Raw genomic sequence first — 13,815 nt, 5'->3', positions numbered from 1 at the left:
CCAGGCTGGACCAGGAGGGGAGGCGACGTGCTGAGGGCTAGTGGTCTGGCTCGTTCCGGTGCAACGCAGGGGCTGCTGGACTCCGGCCAGTGGAGAGCAGGAGGCCCACACCTACTGAGCGTGTGCGTGGTTCGTGTGGTGCCGGGAGGGGCAGGCTGACCTCGAGTTGCAGCTTGTGACCACGACAGCCCAAACAGGGTCAGGCCCCAGGAGCTGCAGGCCCAGAGCTGGCCAGGGGGACAGGGCTAATCTGGCCCTCGAAGGCACTGGGGCCCAGGAGGCCGGGGCGGGGGGGCAGACAGAGGCCCTGCAGGCGGGCCTCGCTCACCCAAAGCCCATCCCTGCCCTTCCTGGGAGATCAGATTCCTCCTGGGCTTGGAGGCCTTCTGGCCATATAAGGCTGTCTGTGGGCACCTCTTGGAGAAGCTGCAGAGCCTCTACCCTGCCCCCCATGAGAACCAGAGCTTGGCCAGGCCCCCAAGGACCAGGCGGGGGAAGGGGCCTGCAGGAGCCTGGGTCCTGTGGGGGAGGAGAGAGCTGCACGCCAGACCTAGGCTAGAGCTGGAGTGGGGGGAGGGGGTCCCCAGGGCTGGGGTATGGAGCAGGGAGTGGTGAGGACCGGGTGGGGGGGGTACCGCTGTGGACACACAGTGACATGTGGGGGACTGTCCCATGTGTTCCTGACAGATCTGGAATCAGGAGGCCTGGGCCCTGACTTCACACCCCAGCAAGGTGCTGGCAGGTGACCTGAGGGGTTCCCCTCGAGGGTGGGGTCTGGGGCCGTGGTGGGACCAGCCCTCTCTTTGCTCTGGCAGAGGCGTTGTGGAGATGGGAGGCTCTCTGGGGGGGGGGGGTGCCTGTCGGTGGCCAGACAAAGGGGTATGGACCCAAAAAGGGGGTCTACAGGAGGTAACCTCCCGGGGTAAGCCGATCGTAAGTCCCTCGATGGGCAGGTGTGGCGGGTAGTCGCTCCACTGGCTTTAAAGGTTTCTCTTTGCCTTAAGCCAGCCCCATCCATGGGCCCTGTGCACATGGGTTAACACACTGAAATGCCCCTTTGACCCCTTGTTCTAAAGCGTGAGCCTCGCTTAGAGCCCATGCTCTAAACCAGGGATCCCCAAACTATGGCCCGTGGGCCACATGCAGCCCCCTGAGGCCATTTATCTGGCCCCCACCGCACTTCCGGAAGGGGCACCTCTTTCATTGGTGGTCGGTGGAGGAGCATAGTTCCCATTGAAATACTGGTCAGTTTGTTGATTTAAATTTACTTGTTATTTTAAATACTGTATTTGCTCTCATTTTGTGTTTTTACTTTAAAATAAGATATGTGCCGTGTGCATAGGGATTTGTTCATAGTTTTTTTTATAGTCTGGCCCTCCAACGGTCTGAGGGACAGTGAACTGGCCCCCTGTGTAAAAAGATTGGGGACCCCTGCTCTAAACCAATGGTTTTCAGCCGCTGGTCCACAGACCGGTGCTGCAAAAGAGTTAACCGCTAGTGGACCGTCAGCAATCTGGTAGGGATGGGCTTTGGGTGAGCGAGGCCTGCCTGCAGGGCCTCTGTCTGTCCCCCGCCCCGGCCTCCTGGGCCCCAGTGCCTTCGAGGGCCAGATTAGCCCTGACCCCTGGCCAGCTTTGGGCCTGCAGCTCCTGGGGCCTGATCCTGTTTGTGCTGTCGTGGTCACAAGCTGCGACCCTGGACCAGTGGTTCAAAAAGTACTGCTCTGGCCTGACCAGGCACTGACGCAGTGGACAGAGCATCGGACTGGGACGCAGAGGACCCAGGTTCGAAACTCCAAGGTTGCCAGATTGAGTGTAGGCTCATAGACATGACCCTGTGGTCGCTGGCTTGAAGCCCAAGGTCACTGGCTTGAACAAGGGGTCACTGGCTCTGCTGTAGCCCCCCTTCCATCAAGGCATATATGAGAAAGCAAGCAATGAACAACTAAGGTGCCGCAACAAAGAATTGATGCTTCTCATCTTTCTTCCTGTCTGTCTGTCCTCTCTCTCTCTCTCTCTGTCTAAAAAAAAAAAAAAAAAAGCACCACTCTGAACCACCCTCTGCTCCCACCCCCCCACCTGGCTTTCTCCCACCTCCCTGCAAGTTCGATGCCACAGGCATAAAAGAAGCCGCAAAACTGTCATTTCTGGGAAGCATTTGAGATCCTGTTTCCTGGCCGTGTCATCAGTTTGGCTCGAATTGAAAAGTTCTCTACAGGTTTGGACATTTCCTACGTCACGGTGGGGGGGGGGGGGCAGAGGTTCTATTGTGTTCAGGGTGGGGGTAGCCAGGCTCACTCTCAGGGAGAGGGGGCGGGGAGGGCCAGAGGATCCTAGGGAGCAGACTGACCGGAAGGGGGGTGCATAGCTGGGCTGCAGGGAGAGGGGCCTGGCTTTCATCTGAAGACAAGCAGGAGCCCTGTTTGCCGGGGGGGGGGGGGGAGAGGCGCCCCGGCTGGGCAGGCCCTCAGCCCCAGGAGCTGTTATCGTAAGGGTTCCCGCAAGGGACAGCCTCTGACAATGGGGACTTCTGATTGCTGCCACCTCACGGCCCACTTTACAAAACTGGAGTCCCCACGTCAGCCAGGGGAGGAGAAAGCTCTCGTACTCTCGGCTGAGGACACTGAGGCCGTGGGAGAAGGGCATCTCAGCTGGACCCTGCCCTCGGGACTCCCGGAGCCCAGATGGATGGACATCAGTCTGGTCACGCCATGGAGAGCCCCGTACTTCTGGGCATCTCAGGGGCCCAGCTGGCCCGCCCACGGTGCTTGTTGGGAAGCAAGCTGGGGAAGGTCGTTTGGGGAAACCTTTGCGGAGAGCCCAGGACCTGGGCAGGGCCGGCCAGCCCCAGCCTCTGGCCCCTGGGCACACCTAAGCCTGTCTGTGCCCCTCTGTGTGCAGACCAGACCACCTCCCTCCCATCAGGGTGCCTGAGGCTCAGGTCTGCAGTGGGCACCCTGGGGAGCGTGGCCTATGAGCTGGGCACACAGGGGTCAGAGGCCGGGCCTTGGCCGGACAGTGCGTGGGTCGAGCCCAGCAGTGGCCTAGTTGGGGGCTGCAGCAGGGACAGGAAGACACCAGTTCTTTCAGAGCAACAAGGGGCCTGTCCCTGGTCCCTCCTCATGCTAAAAGCACAGGGACAGCAGCCCTCAGGCAAGGGGGACAGACAGATGGCAGCCCGCTGGGTGCTCCTGGCCTGGGGAGGGGTCCCGCTGCTGCTCTGAGCCTCCTGCTGGTCCTCTGCCCACTGGCCCTGCCCCCGAGCCCCCAGGTGCTGGGCTGCCTCCCACAGTGCACTGGGCCTGCTGAGGCTCATGGGAGGGCTCCAGGCTTAGCACGGCCAACAGAAGCCACAGAAGCCAGAGCTCTGTCCTGCTGGGTTGACAGCCTCCTGACGAGGCTGCCTCCAGCTGCGAGTTCTCAGGGCGCCCAGCTGGTGCGGCCCTCCTCCCACAGACTGGGCTCGCCTCTCAGCAGCCACCCAATCAGCCCTGGGGCCTCCTCCCAGCTTCTGTGCCCCACGCCTGGTGGAGAGATGTGCTCACCCTCTGGGTTCCCTGGAAGGGCAGCAGGAAGGGGGACGGCCCCCACTGCTTTAGACCACAGCACTAGCTCCCTGCCCTCTGTTCCTGAGAGAAACATGCGCCGGCAAGCTGCAGGCCCCCCACTCAGGCTGTGCTGCAGGCCCCCCACTCAGACCGTGTGCAGAGCCCCGGGTGCAGGCCCCCCACTCAGGCCGTGCTGCAGGGCCCCGGGTGCAGGCCCCCCACTCAGGCCGTGCTGCAGGGCCCCGGGTGCAGGCCCCCCACTCAGGCCGTGCTGCAGGCCCCCGGGTGCGGGCCCCCCACTCAGGCCGTGCTGCAGGGCCCCGGGTGCAGGCCCCCACTCAGGCCGTGCTGCAGGCCCCCGGGTGCAGGCCCCCACTCAGGCCGTGCTGCAGGGCCCCGGGTGCAGGCCCCCACTCAGGCCGTGCTGCAGGCCCCCCACTCATGCCGTGCTGCAGGCCCCCAGGTGCAGGCCCCCCACTCAGGCCGTGCTGCAGGGCCCCGGGTGCAGGCCCCCCACTCAGGCCGTGCTGCAGGGCCCCGGGTGCAGGCCCCCCACTCAGGCCGTGCTGCAGGGCCCCGGGTGCAGGCCCCCCACTCAGGCCGTGCTGCAGGGCCCCGGGTGCAGGCCCCCCACTCAGGCCGTGCTGCAGGGCCCCGGGTGCAGGCCCCCCCCTCAGGCCGTGCTGCAGGGCCCTGGGTGCAGGCCCCCCACTCATGCCGTGCTGCAGGCCCCCGGGTGCAGGCCCGCAGAGTCACTTGTTGCCAGTGGCAAGCACAGGGAGGCAGTGAGTGTGGAGCAAGTGGACAGACGCCCCATGCAGCTGCTTCCTGGAGAGCCTCTGGTGGAGACAGGTGCGCCTGTGCCTGGCCCGCAGGTCCCCACACCTGCCCCGCACACAGATGGGGCAGCAGGGGCTCCCAGGGATGGTCTGCAGTGGGGTAAGGGGGAAGCAGATGGGACTCCTTGGGGCACCCACATGCCAGGACTGGGTGTGCCCACCCCCACCAGGAATTCAGGACAGAACACTGGGCTGCACGATTTGAGAAGGGTGCCCAGTAATGTGGGGGAAGGCAGTAAACGACGGGCCAGCTCCCTCCCCCTTGCTAACTTTTGCTCTTGACTGGCCCCTGGGCCTGTTGGCCTCAGTTTCCCCATTTTTAAGTAGGAAAGGTGGCTGGGTGGCCCAGGAGTCTGAGGAAGGCAGGAGACACACTCGCTGGGCCACCTGGAGATGACTTGGGCAGCAGGGATGGCAGTGGGCAGAGATGGGCCTCCCCTCCCCTGTCCAGCTCACCTCCCTCAAACCCTCCTCTCGTTCTTCATACTGTCCCCTGCCTGGCATATGGGGGGGCTGGTGCGGCCCTCCTCCCACAGACTGGGCTCGCCCAGTCTTAGAGGATGGGTACCAAATTCTCCTCGGGCCCCCACTGCACCCCACTGGCCATCACTTGCTCCCTGGGCAGCTGTCTGTGGTTACCCCTCCTCCAGCTGGGTGCTCTGGCTGACTCAGCGCATTCTCGGGCAGCCGCCCCCCCTGCCCGCCTGCTCCGTGCCCTTGGGCAGCAGAAGCCCGGCCTCTAGGGGGCTCTAAGGGTGCCCACCCACCACCTCGGTCCCCCCACCCCTGACTCCTCCAGGGGGGACCTTGAGGGGGGCCTGCCTAGATCAAGGGGAGGGTTCCCAGTCTCCAGCCCCGGAATGCCAGGGCTCCCAGCCGTCCAGGGGATGCCGGGGGCCGGAGTGTACGCTGTGGTGGGCGGGACGTGTGTGGTGGGGTCCACCTCAGGGTAGGAGGGCTGGGCGGGTCAGATCCCCCACCCGGTGCTGCTACCGCTCAGAGGCCGCTATCCTCTGCAAGAAGAGATCGTAAATCAGCTTCCGAGCCGGTCTGTCTGGTGACGCCGGATTCCTCCGCGTCTCCTGCTCCTGCCCACCCTCTGAGCCGGCCCTCCCCCACGCGGCCGCATCTTCTCCCCCTCCTCCCCCAGGTGAAAGAACTAAAAGTGCAGTTAGAGCCTTATGGAGTTAGGGAGGGAGGGAGGGTCATCCCCATCCCCAACTCCGAAGAGCGAGAAAGGCCGCCCAGCCCCGAGAGGTTCAGGGTTTGCGGGAGGCCGGGGGCAGCCAGGAGGACGCAGACAGTGGTGCGAGCTCCCCCGAGCAGCTGCTGGTGCGGGACCCCCGCCAGGACCAGCTGGACGAGGCCCCACGAGCTCGTCCCGCCCCCAGGACTGTCCAGGGGGGTCCCGTGTGGGACAGAGACCGCACTGGCCTGGTTCAGAGGAAGGGGGTGAGGGGGGAGAAGCTGCCAGCCCGGCAGCTGCGGGGCCCCACCCCCACCCGCCTCGGGCTTCCCTCGAGGCTGATTTGGGCCAGAAGCCTCCCAAACCCAGAAACAGCTGGGACAGAACCGGAGCTCTAGGTTTCGTCCCATTTCCTGGGCGTCCTCCAGCTGGGACCTTGCAGGGGAGTGGCCCCGAGCAGGAGGGCTCGGCCTGGAGGGTGAACTGGGGTCCACGTTGCCCCCCAAGCGCAGGCACCGCCTGGCTCAAGGGTGGGCTCACCTCCCCACACAGCAGGTGCTCAATACGAGTCCTCCACGGTCAGTCTTCCTGGCACCCCCCCCCCTCAGACCTTGAACACTGGGCCCCACAGTGGGCACGGGGTCCAGTCCCCCCTGGTCCATTTCCCCGTTTTAGAGTATTTTTAAACCAAACCGGAGAAAGGGTCATTTATGACTCTGACCTGGTCGCCCCAGGGAAGCGGGGGATCCCCAATTCGGGTTTCCCTGATCCCCTGAGATGGTATTCCCTCCGGGCCCCCACCCACGGCCACTCACACGGGCGGAGTGCACCTTCTCGCACACCTGCAGGACTGGGCAGACACGGGGGCGCTGTGAGGGGAATAAGACCAAAAACCGGCCTGGGGAGGGGGCGAGGCTATGTGGGGGTCTCCGGAGGGCACCCCGTCCAAGTCGGGGGTGGGGTAGCCCCAATGCCCAGGACCCCGCGCGGCGGTCGCTCAGGACGACGTGGGTTCTGAGGGGACAGGGGAGGATGCTCTGGGTCGTTGATGGACAGAACCCCAGGCCGGACGCCGGGCAAATGTGCCCGACTCCCGGCCGCCGTGCCTGCGCCCGAGCCGCCGGGGGCGCTCGGCCGCCGAGAGGTGCCCGAAGTTATGAAAACAAAGAGGGAGCCTCTAGGCTGGGACCAGCCGGGCGAGCGCGCCGAGGGCCGGGGGTGGCCAAGGGGCGCGGGGGTGCCTCCGGGGACCCGAGCCACGCCCTGAGGCGGCTCCGTGTTCCCACGGCCTGGCCCGGGGCCAGCAGGTGCCCCTCCCGGAGGCTGGCCGGTCGGGGTCCGAAGGGTTAAAGCCGCCGGCCGCCTCTCCCCCTCCCCCACCCCCTCCCCGTCCCCGGGGCGCGGGGCTCGGGCGCCCGGACGGGCTGGGCGGGGCCTGACGTCCGCGGGCGGAGCGAGCCGGCCGGCCCCGCGCTCACACCCCGCGGGACTCCCGCAGCGCACAGTCCCCGAGCGCGGAGAGCGCGGCCGGGACCTGGGAGATGGCGAGGTCGCGCCCCGCGCGGCTGCCGCCGCTGCTGCTGGTCGGGCTGGCGCTCCTGGGCGCGGCGCGCGCGGCGGCGGACGGCGACTTCAGCCTGCACCCGCCCTACTTCAATCTGGCCGAGGGCGCCCGCATCGCCGCCTCCGCCACCTGCGGCGAGGAGGCCCCGGCGCGCGGCGCCCCGCGCCCCACCGAGGACCTCTACTGCAAGCTGGTGGGCGGCCCCGTGGCCGGCGGGGACCCCAACCAGACCATCCAGGTGAGTGCGGGCGGGGGGAAGGCAGGTCGCCGCGGGCGGGGCGGGGCGGGACCGGAGGACGCGGTCCTGGGGCCCCGCGCCTGGCGTACCCGGGCTCGGACTCCGCAACTCCAGCCCGACTCGGCCCGGAGCGTCCCGGGCCGGGGGGAGCTTAGGTACCGACCAGAGCCCCTGCGTCGCGCCCCGCCTCTCCGGTTCCACATTTCGGGGAACGGAACAGGATCCCGGCTCTGCCGTTCAGGCTCCTGGGGAGCTGCGCGTCCCCACCCCCCGGGGAAGGCGGGACGCAGCGTTCCCGGCCGGGACTGCGGGCGGTGGGCGAGGAAGGGCTGGTGCCCAGCCCCCGGCGGCCCCAAGTCCCGGGATGCGAGCGAGGTGGGACTTGGCCGCCGCCGCCAACTGCCTGCGGGCAGGGGGCGGACCCGCTCCGCCTTCCCGCAGGACGAGCTAGAACCTGCCGCTGGCGTCCGGGTCGGACCGCGATGGGGCGGGAGGGGCCAGACACTGGAGGCTCCCCCTGCAAAGGGTGAAGCCATCCCCACGGGGGTGGGGGTGGGGGTGGGGGTGGGGGGGCGTGCAGGGACTTGGCGGGGCCTGCCAGGTGGGTGAGGGCGGCAAACACCGTTTTTACTTTTTTGAAACTGGGAATGGAAACTAGGGAGCTGCAATCAGGGGCGGCAACTCCACCCCACCCACAGGTGGTGAAGTCCTGCGTGGCTGTCTCCCTGGGGACAGGTGTTTTCAACTCCTGAGGGCTCTTTGGGGGCATGCCCTCCCAAGCCATGAACCTATAGGGGGGGGGAATGGACTAGATGGCTCACACACGGACCCCCCCCCCCCACACACACACACAGCCTGGGCTAGGTCCATCTTTCCTCTCCTGGGCTCCTGTAAGCTGAGCAGCCTCCTCTCGGGAGGAGAAGGTTCCAGGCCACCACCTTCCTGGTCGGAGAGGCTGGGGGAGGGGGGAGGGGAGGGGGAGGGGTGGGAAGCAGTTGGATGGTTGACTAGCTGGGGTGGGTGATCAGGGAGCCTCACCCTTCTACCCTGCCTTCTTCCGACCACCCTTGGCCCTCCAGTGACCGGAGTCCCTGAGTGGACCCAGGTGTGAGAGCCATTCCGAGACAGGGCGCTCTGGGGTTCACCTGCCTGCTCCCCTCTAAACCCCGCACAGTTTGAGGGCTAGGAGGTCTCAAGCCCACCCACCTTTCAGATGGGGAAACTAAGGCCTGAAAAATTGCAGACACGGGTGGAAGCCTCACAGCCAGACCCCGTCTGGCTGGAGTGAGCCGTGGAAACCCTGCACCTGCTCTGGCCCTTGGCACACCTGTTTGACATCAGAGGGTCACAGTCTAGGGAAGGAGCCTGTATGGGGGTTTCCAAGGCTGCCCCAGGGGCCCTGGCGGAGCCCCCACGCCCTTCCTCGCTGCTCCTGTGAGCTGAGATTTTACCCCTCAGACTGTGGAGGCCCCAGGCCACCTCTGAACCCCAGACGACCACTCCTCCTCTCTGCTCACCCATGCTTCCTGGCCCCAGATGCCAGGCCCTTAAGGAGGGCCAGCTGCATGCCTCCCTGCAGGGAGGGGCCCTTCGTTTTCCCTCCTAGGAGCAGCAGCCTGGGAGCTGCGTGGTGTTCTTCCCAGAGCCTTAGTCTCCTTGTCTGTCAAATGGGTCTGGTGTGAGGCCTTGTCTCACCTGGATCTGGAGGCTGGGAAGCCCTGTGTCCTAGGAGCAGCGGCCTGGGAGCTGCGTGGTGTTCTTCCCAGAGCCTTAGTCTCCTGGTCTGTCAAATGGGTATGGTGTGAGGCCTGGTCTCACCTGGATCTGGAGGCTGGGAAGCCATGTGTCGCACAGTGACTGCTTGGCCACCAGCGGCAGCCCTGGTGTTATGTGCCAGGGAGCTGACCCTGAATGAAAAGTGCCAGCCTGCTCACCCAGCCCAGGGTCTCTAGCAGGAGAGACCAAAGTGTGCCCTGGAAGCCTTGGAGCACATGGTGATTGACAGCCCTGCTGTGAGGCTTCTGGGGTGAGGCGTGAGCTGGACAGCCATGTGACCTTGGGAAAGTCCCCGGACTGTCTAGCACCTCCGTAGTCCTCTCCTCTGGGGGGCAGTGGGTCTGCTCAGAGCCCTGGTCCCCGAGTGGGCTGGTGTTGGGGCCTGGCCTGCCAACCCCGTCTGGAAGCAAGTGGCTGTGCGCAGGGGGTGCCGGAGGAAGGGGAAGCCCACCTTCTCTCTGTCCGTCTGGAGAGCCGGGTCCTGTGGCCGCCTGGGGGTGGGGTCGTAGAGGATGTGGGACACCAGACTACAGGCTCACACTTCCCAGGGGGAGTCCCTGGGGGGGGACAGACAGAAGCTGGTGGGGGAAGGGAGCATCCTAGTAAGGCCTGGGTCAGGTGGTCCCATGCTGGGGGTGGGGCGCCTAGCCTCAGGTGTGCACGAGAGGAACTCAGAGCTGGTCTTGGGACCCACAGGGGAAGCTGGGGGCTAGGCTGCTGGTGTGACTCACTGGGAGGGGAAGTCTTATCACCGCTCCCTGTTTCCTCATTCTGTTCCCAGCAGGACCCTCTACAGCAAAGGCGTGGGGGGTGTGTGTGTGTAGATTCCCCTGTCCACTGTGAGCCCAGGCCAGGCAGAGGGGCCAGCAGGGAGGCCTCTGTCACTGTGTGCCCCCCCCCCCGCCCCTGCTGTGGCCACATGAGGACAACTACTAGGGTCACTGCTCCCTGACTCCCTGGGTGGGCCTGAACAGAAGCTTCCCTGGGCTTTCTCAACCCAGCCCCCACGTGGTCCTCACAGGCCAGGAGGGTCTTGACCACAGGCCTCCTTCTCTGGACGGCCACCCCTCCAGCCAGAGGGTCGTGCCCACCTCCTCCGAGAAACCTCCCCACCAGCCAGGCCCCTGACAGCCCGCACCAAATGAGCAGTGCTTTTGGGGGGACACCCCTGAGCCCCAGCTCTGCTCCCCACCCTGAGAACTCCCACAGGCCCCGGGAGCTGGAGCCCCCGATTTCAAGCGAGGGGTCACCACGTGAGCTTGGCGGTACGGCCCACACGGGGCCTGCCCCTTCTCTGGGCGTCCTCCATGGCTCTGTCCCCTAGAGGCGGCAGCTCTGGGTGGCGGGCTCAGGAACACAGTTAAGAACAAGACAGGTATGTCTCTCCCCCACACACACACCTCCCCCACTGCAGTCTCAGCCTGGGGAGGCAGTAAATACAGTCGCTCAGAGGCAGACAATTCTAGGTCTGGAGATAGAATAAATAAAGTAAGGTGATGCCCGGGGGTGGGGGTGGGGGTCAGGCCAGCATCCTGGGTGGTCTACCAGGACGCTGCAGAGGAGGGGATATCTGAGCTGAGACAGAAGAGATCAGAGTGCAAAGGTCCCTGCACCAGGGTCTAGGGGCCTCTCTGCTGCCTGCTGGTCTGGTCTCCCAGGGGCAGGGTGGGAGCCTGGGGCAGACCTGTCCAGGGGGGGCAGGAGGAGTAGGGGTGGGGCATCCTACACTCCCACCTCCAACTGCTAGGATGAGGTCTGCTCCCACCCCCAGGCCCCGCCCCCAGGAGGCCGGGAGGGGTCCAGGGGCTGCCTTTCCCAGACAAGGCCTCTCGGCCTCAATCAGTGCCAAGCCCCAGAGGGCCGCCTTTGTGTGCCCAGGGATGGCAGGTCTGGTTTCCTCTGGGGTAGGGGGTGGGGCTTTACTGGGCCAGCAGCCAGGGCCCAGCCCTGCCCCCTCCCCCTACCCCAGCTCCCAGCACCTGCTCCTCCCCGACAGGGAGTGCAGGCCCTGGCCAGGATGCTGCTGGGAGTCCTCTGAACCCCCAGAGGACAGGCCCCCTGGCAGGTGTCTGGGCCAGGGCAGAAGCAGCTGCCAGGCCCGGGGTGGGATCGTTCGTCCTGGGGCAGCTGAAGCAGGTGTCGGCGTTACCCCCACTCTTCGGATGAGGACACTGAGGCTTAGCAGCTGTCGTGACTTGGCTGGGTCCCAGGGCTCGGAAGCAACTGAGCCAGGAGGTCCGGGCCTTGCTTGCTGGCTGCCCACATGCCTCCACTCTGAGGCCTGTCCCCGCAGGCCACCGGAATGGCTTAGTTCCGTCTCTCCCGAGACCCTAATCCAGATGGCCCCTGGGTGGGAGCTTGGCAGGGGTATTGTGGGAGGTGGGCTGGCTTTCCTGATGTTCCTGGCCCCTGGGACCCTGTGCCTCCAGCTGAACCGGCCTTCTGTTTGTAGGGGGCATGTGAGTTGCTCCTTGAATGGCCCCTGTCCCCCTCCCCAGCTCCAGCTCCAGTGGCTCCCTTTCTTTTTACTCTGTGGCTCTTCCTGCCCCAGGGCCTTTGCACAGGCTGCCCCCCTGCCAAGAGCACACACCTTCTGATGGCGTATGCCAGCCACCTCCTTAGAGAGGCCACCTTGATTTTCCCACCTAAAGTGGGTACCCTCTCCTTTCCCCCTCCTAGATCCTCTATAAAGGGTATGACCACTTCTCAGAGGGGCTCTATCCTGAGTCACGAGTGCGGGGTAGCTACAGCAGATGAGTGAATGGTCCCCAGATTGGGGTGGACAGTGTGATGGGTGGGAGGACGGCTGGAGGGGACAAGGGATCCCAGCCCTTCTCGACCATCTGACCGCCCCCCACCCCCTCCCTGCAGGGCCAGTACTGTGACATCTGCACAGCCGGGAACACCAACAAGGCGCACCCCGTGAGCAACGCCGTCGACGGCACGGAGCGCTGGTGGCAGAGCCCGCCGCTGTCCCGCGGCCTGGAGTACAACCAGGTCAACGTCACCCTGGACCTGGGCCAGGTAGGTAGAGGCCCTGTTTGTCCAGCAGAGCCCCCACCTCTGCATTCCTGGCCCCAGGGCCTCGAAGGTGAGGGCCTCACCTGAGCTCCGGCCCCCTGGGAGTCTGGGCACAGGCTGTCCCTTGGTGTCCGGCTCAGTGCAGACAGAGGTGTGGCAGTGGGCACCTCGTCAGTGGTGTTGCCACTTCCCTGTGGCGTGGGTGCTGACGGAGAGGTAGGGTTGGGGGGGGGTGAGGCTGTGGGCAGCGGGGAGGCAGCCAAACTCGAGCCCTGGTGTTGACTCTGAGGAATTCCACCTCGGGCAGCCAGGCTCTGGCTTGCTGGTGTGGGAGGGGCCCCAGGAATGTGGAGGAGGTGGTGGAAGTGGACATTCCTAGGATACCTGTGCTGCAGAGGCCTCCAGGCCCGTGGGGTGCGAGGTGCCCCGGGGGTGAGGTGTGCTCGCTCAGGACCGCCTGTGCAGCAGGAGGGCGAGGCCAGGTGTTTCCAAGGGACGGAAGAGTCCCCCCTTGGTGGACCCTGCTGGGTCAGACTCAGGTCCAGCGAGCATGCGTCCGCTCACTGTGTGGCTTTGCCCAGGTGCCTTGGCCTTGGGCGTCCTGGTCTGTGAAATGGGCCAGCAATCCTTTTGCCTCCTGGGACGGGAAGGGGGTCCATGAGGCTGGGGCTGTCTGGAGTTTGGGGCGACCAGGTTGATTTTGCCGGACCTCACCCTGGAGGGGGTGGGGAAGGAGTCGGGTCCAGAGGCTAGAGTCCAGGCCGGCTTTGCCCACGGTGATCCTGAGGCTGCCACAGGAGACTTGGAGTGTCTCCCAGGAGCTGCTGGGAGGGCGGCCCCACGGGCAGGGGCATGGTGGAGGCCTGCAGGCCAGGCCAGTGGCCAGGTGGGCAGCATAGGGGGAGGCCCCGGGTTGGCTGCTGTGTCCGAGCGAGAAGCAGCCGGAGGGGAGGAGAGAGGGACGGGGCCGGGCGGGTCCTCAGGAGAGGGCTACCCCTCGTGGGCTCTCTCTGCCCGGAGGTCCTAGGGCTGGTGACGCTGGTGCCCAGCCTGGGTCTGGCCGGGGCTTGACCCTGTTTCCTTTCCGCTCTCTTGTGAGGTTTCCAGTGCGTCTGGGCGCTCTCTCATCTCCGGTCACCTCAGGGGGACCTCAAAGCCCTCTGTGACCTGGGGTCCCCTTCTCTCTGTTACCGCCGGTGGGGAAGGGGAGTCGCCCCACGCAGGGTCAGGCAGAGGGAACGCGTGCTGAGCTGGTGGGTTCTCCTTGCTGCTGCTGCTCCTCCCTCTCCCCTCCCTGGGGGACAGGCCTGGCCAGGCTGGGGGAGGGGCCAGGCCCTAGCTGGGGACATAGTGGCCCAGTCTCCATGGAAACCCCCAGAGTGGCCTCGGGGCAGGTGGGTGCAGGGCCCACGCCCCCCCCCTCCCACGAGGTGCAGCAGTGGGGCTGAAGTGGAGCTCCATGACCCCTGGGCTGCCGTCTCCATGATTGTGAACCTGGCGGGAGACCTGGAGGCAGGCGGCTGGTTCACCTGCTCTGTAGACTGATCCTGGGCCAGGGAGGGGGTCACGTCGGCACATCCTGCCTCTCCAAGCCTCAGTTTCCCCAACTATAAAATGACCCGAAGGGGAAAGGGGCCGTTTCCA

At 65.6% G+C, this 13,815-nt stretch overlaps 1 protein-coding gene across 2 annotated transcripts in view; it reads left to right on the top strand.

The window, feature by feature from the left end:
* The first annotated feature begins 7,029 nt into the window (after positions 1–7,029).
* The window catches only part of LAMA5 (laminin subunit alpha 5), a 49,047-nt gene continuing 42,261 nt past the window's right edge, over positions 7,030–13,815 (top strand). The window contains exons 1-2 of one of the 2 annotated variants that reach the window (XM_066384332.1): positions 7,030–7,374; positions 12,022–12,174. In XM_066384332.1, coding sequence (XP_066240429.1) covers positions 7,114–7,374; positions 12,022–12,174 — 414 coding nt within the window. In that variant the 5' untranslated portion in view covers positions 7,030–7,113. Of the gene's footprint in view, positions 7,375–11,531; positions 11,610–12,021; positions 12,175–13,815 lie in introns of those variants that run through there. The other variant, XM_066384334.1, reaches the window with a different exon arrangement.

The sequence above is a fragment of the Saccopteryx leptura genome, chromosome 5 (genome assembly GCF_036850995.1).
Source record: "Saccopteryx leptura isolate mSacLep1 chromosome 5, mSacLep1_pri_phased_curated, whole genome shotgun sequence".
Classification (NCBI taxonomy): Eukaryota; Metazoa; Chordata; class Mammalia; order Chiroptera; family Emballonuridae; genus Saccopteryx; species Saccopteryx leptura.
The sequence above is the reverse complement of the archived record's forward strand: the minus strand, read 5'-3'. Positions and strand labels throughout refer to the sequence as shown.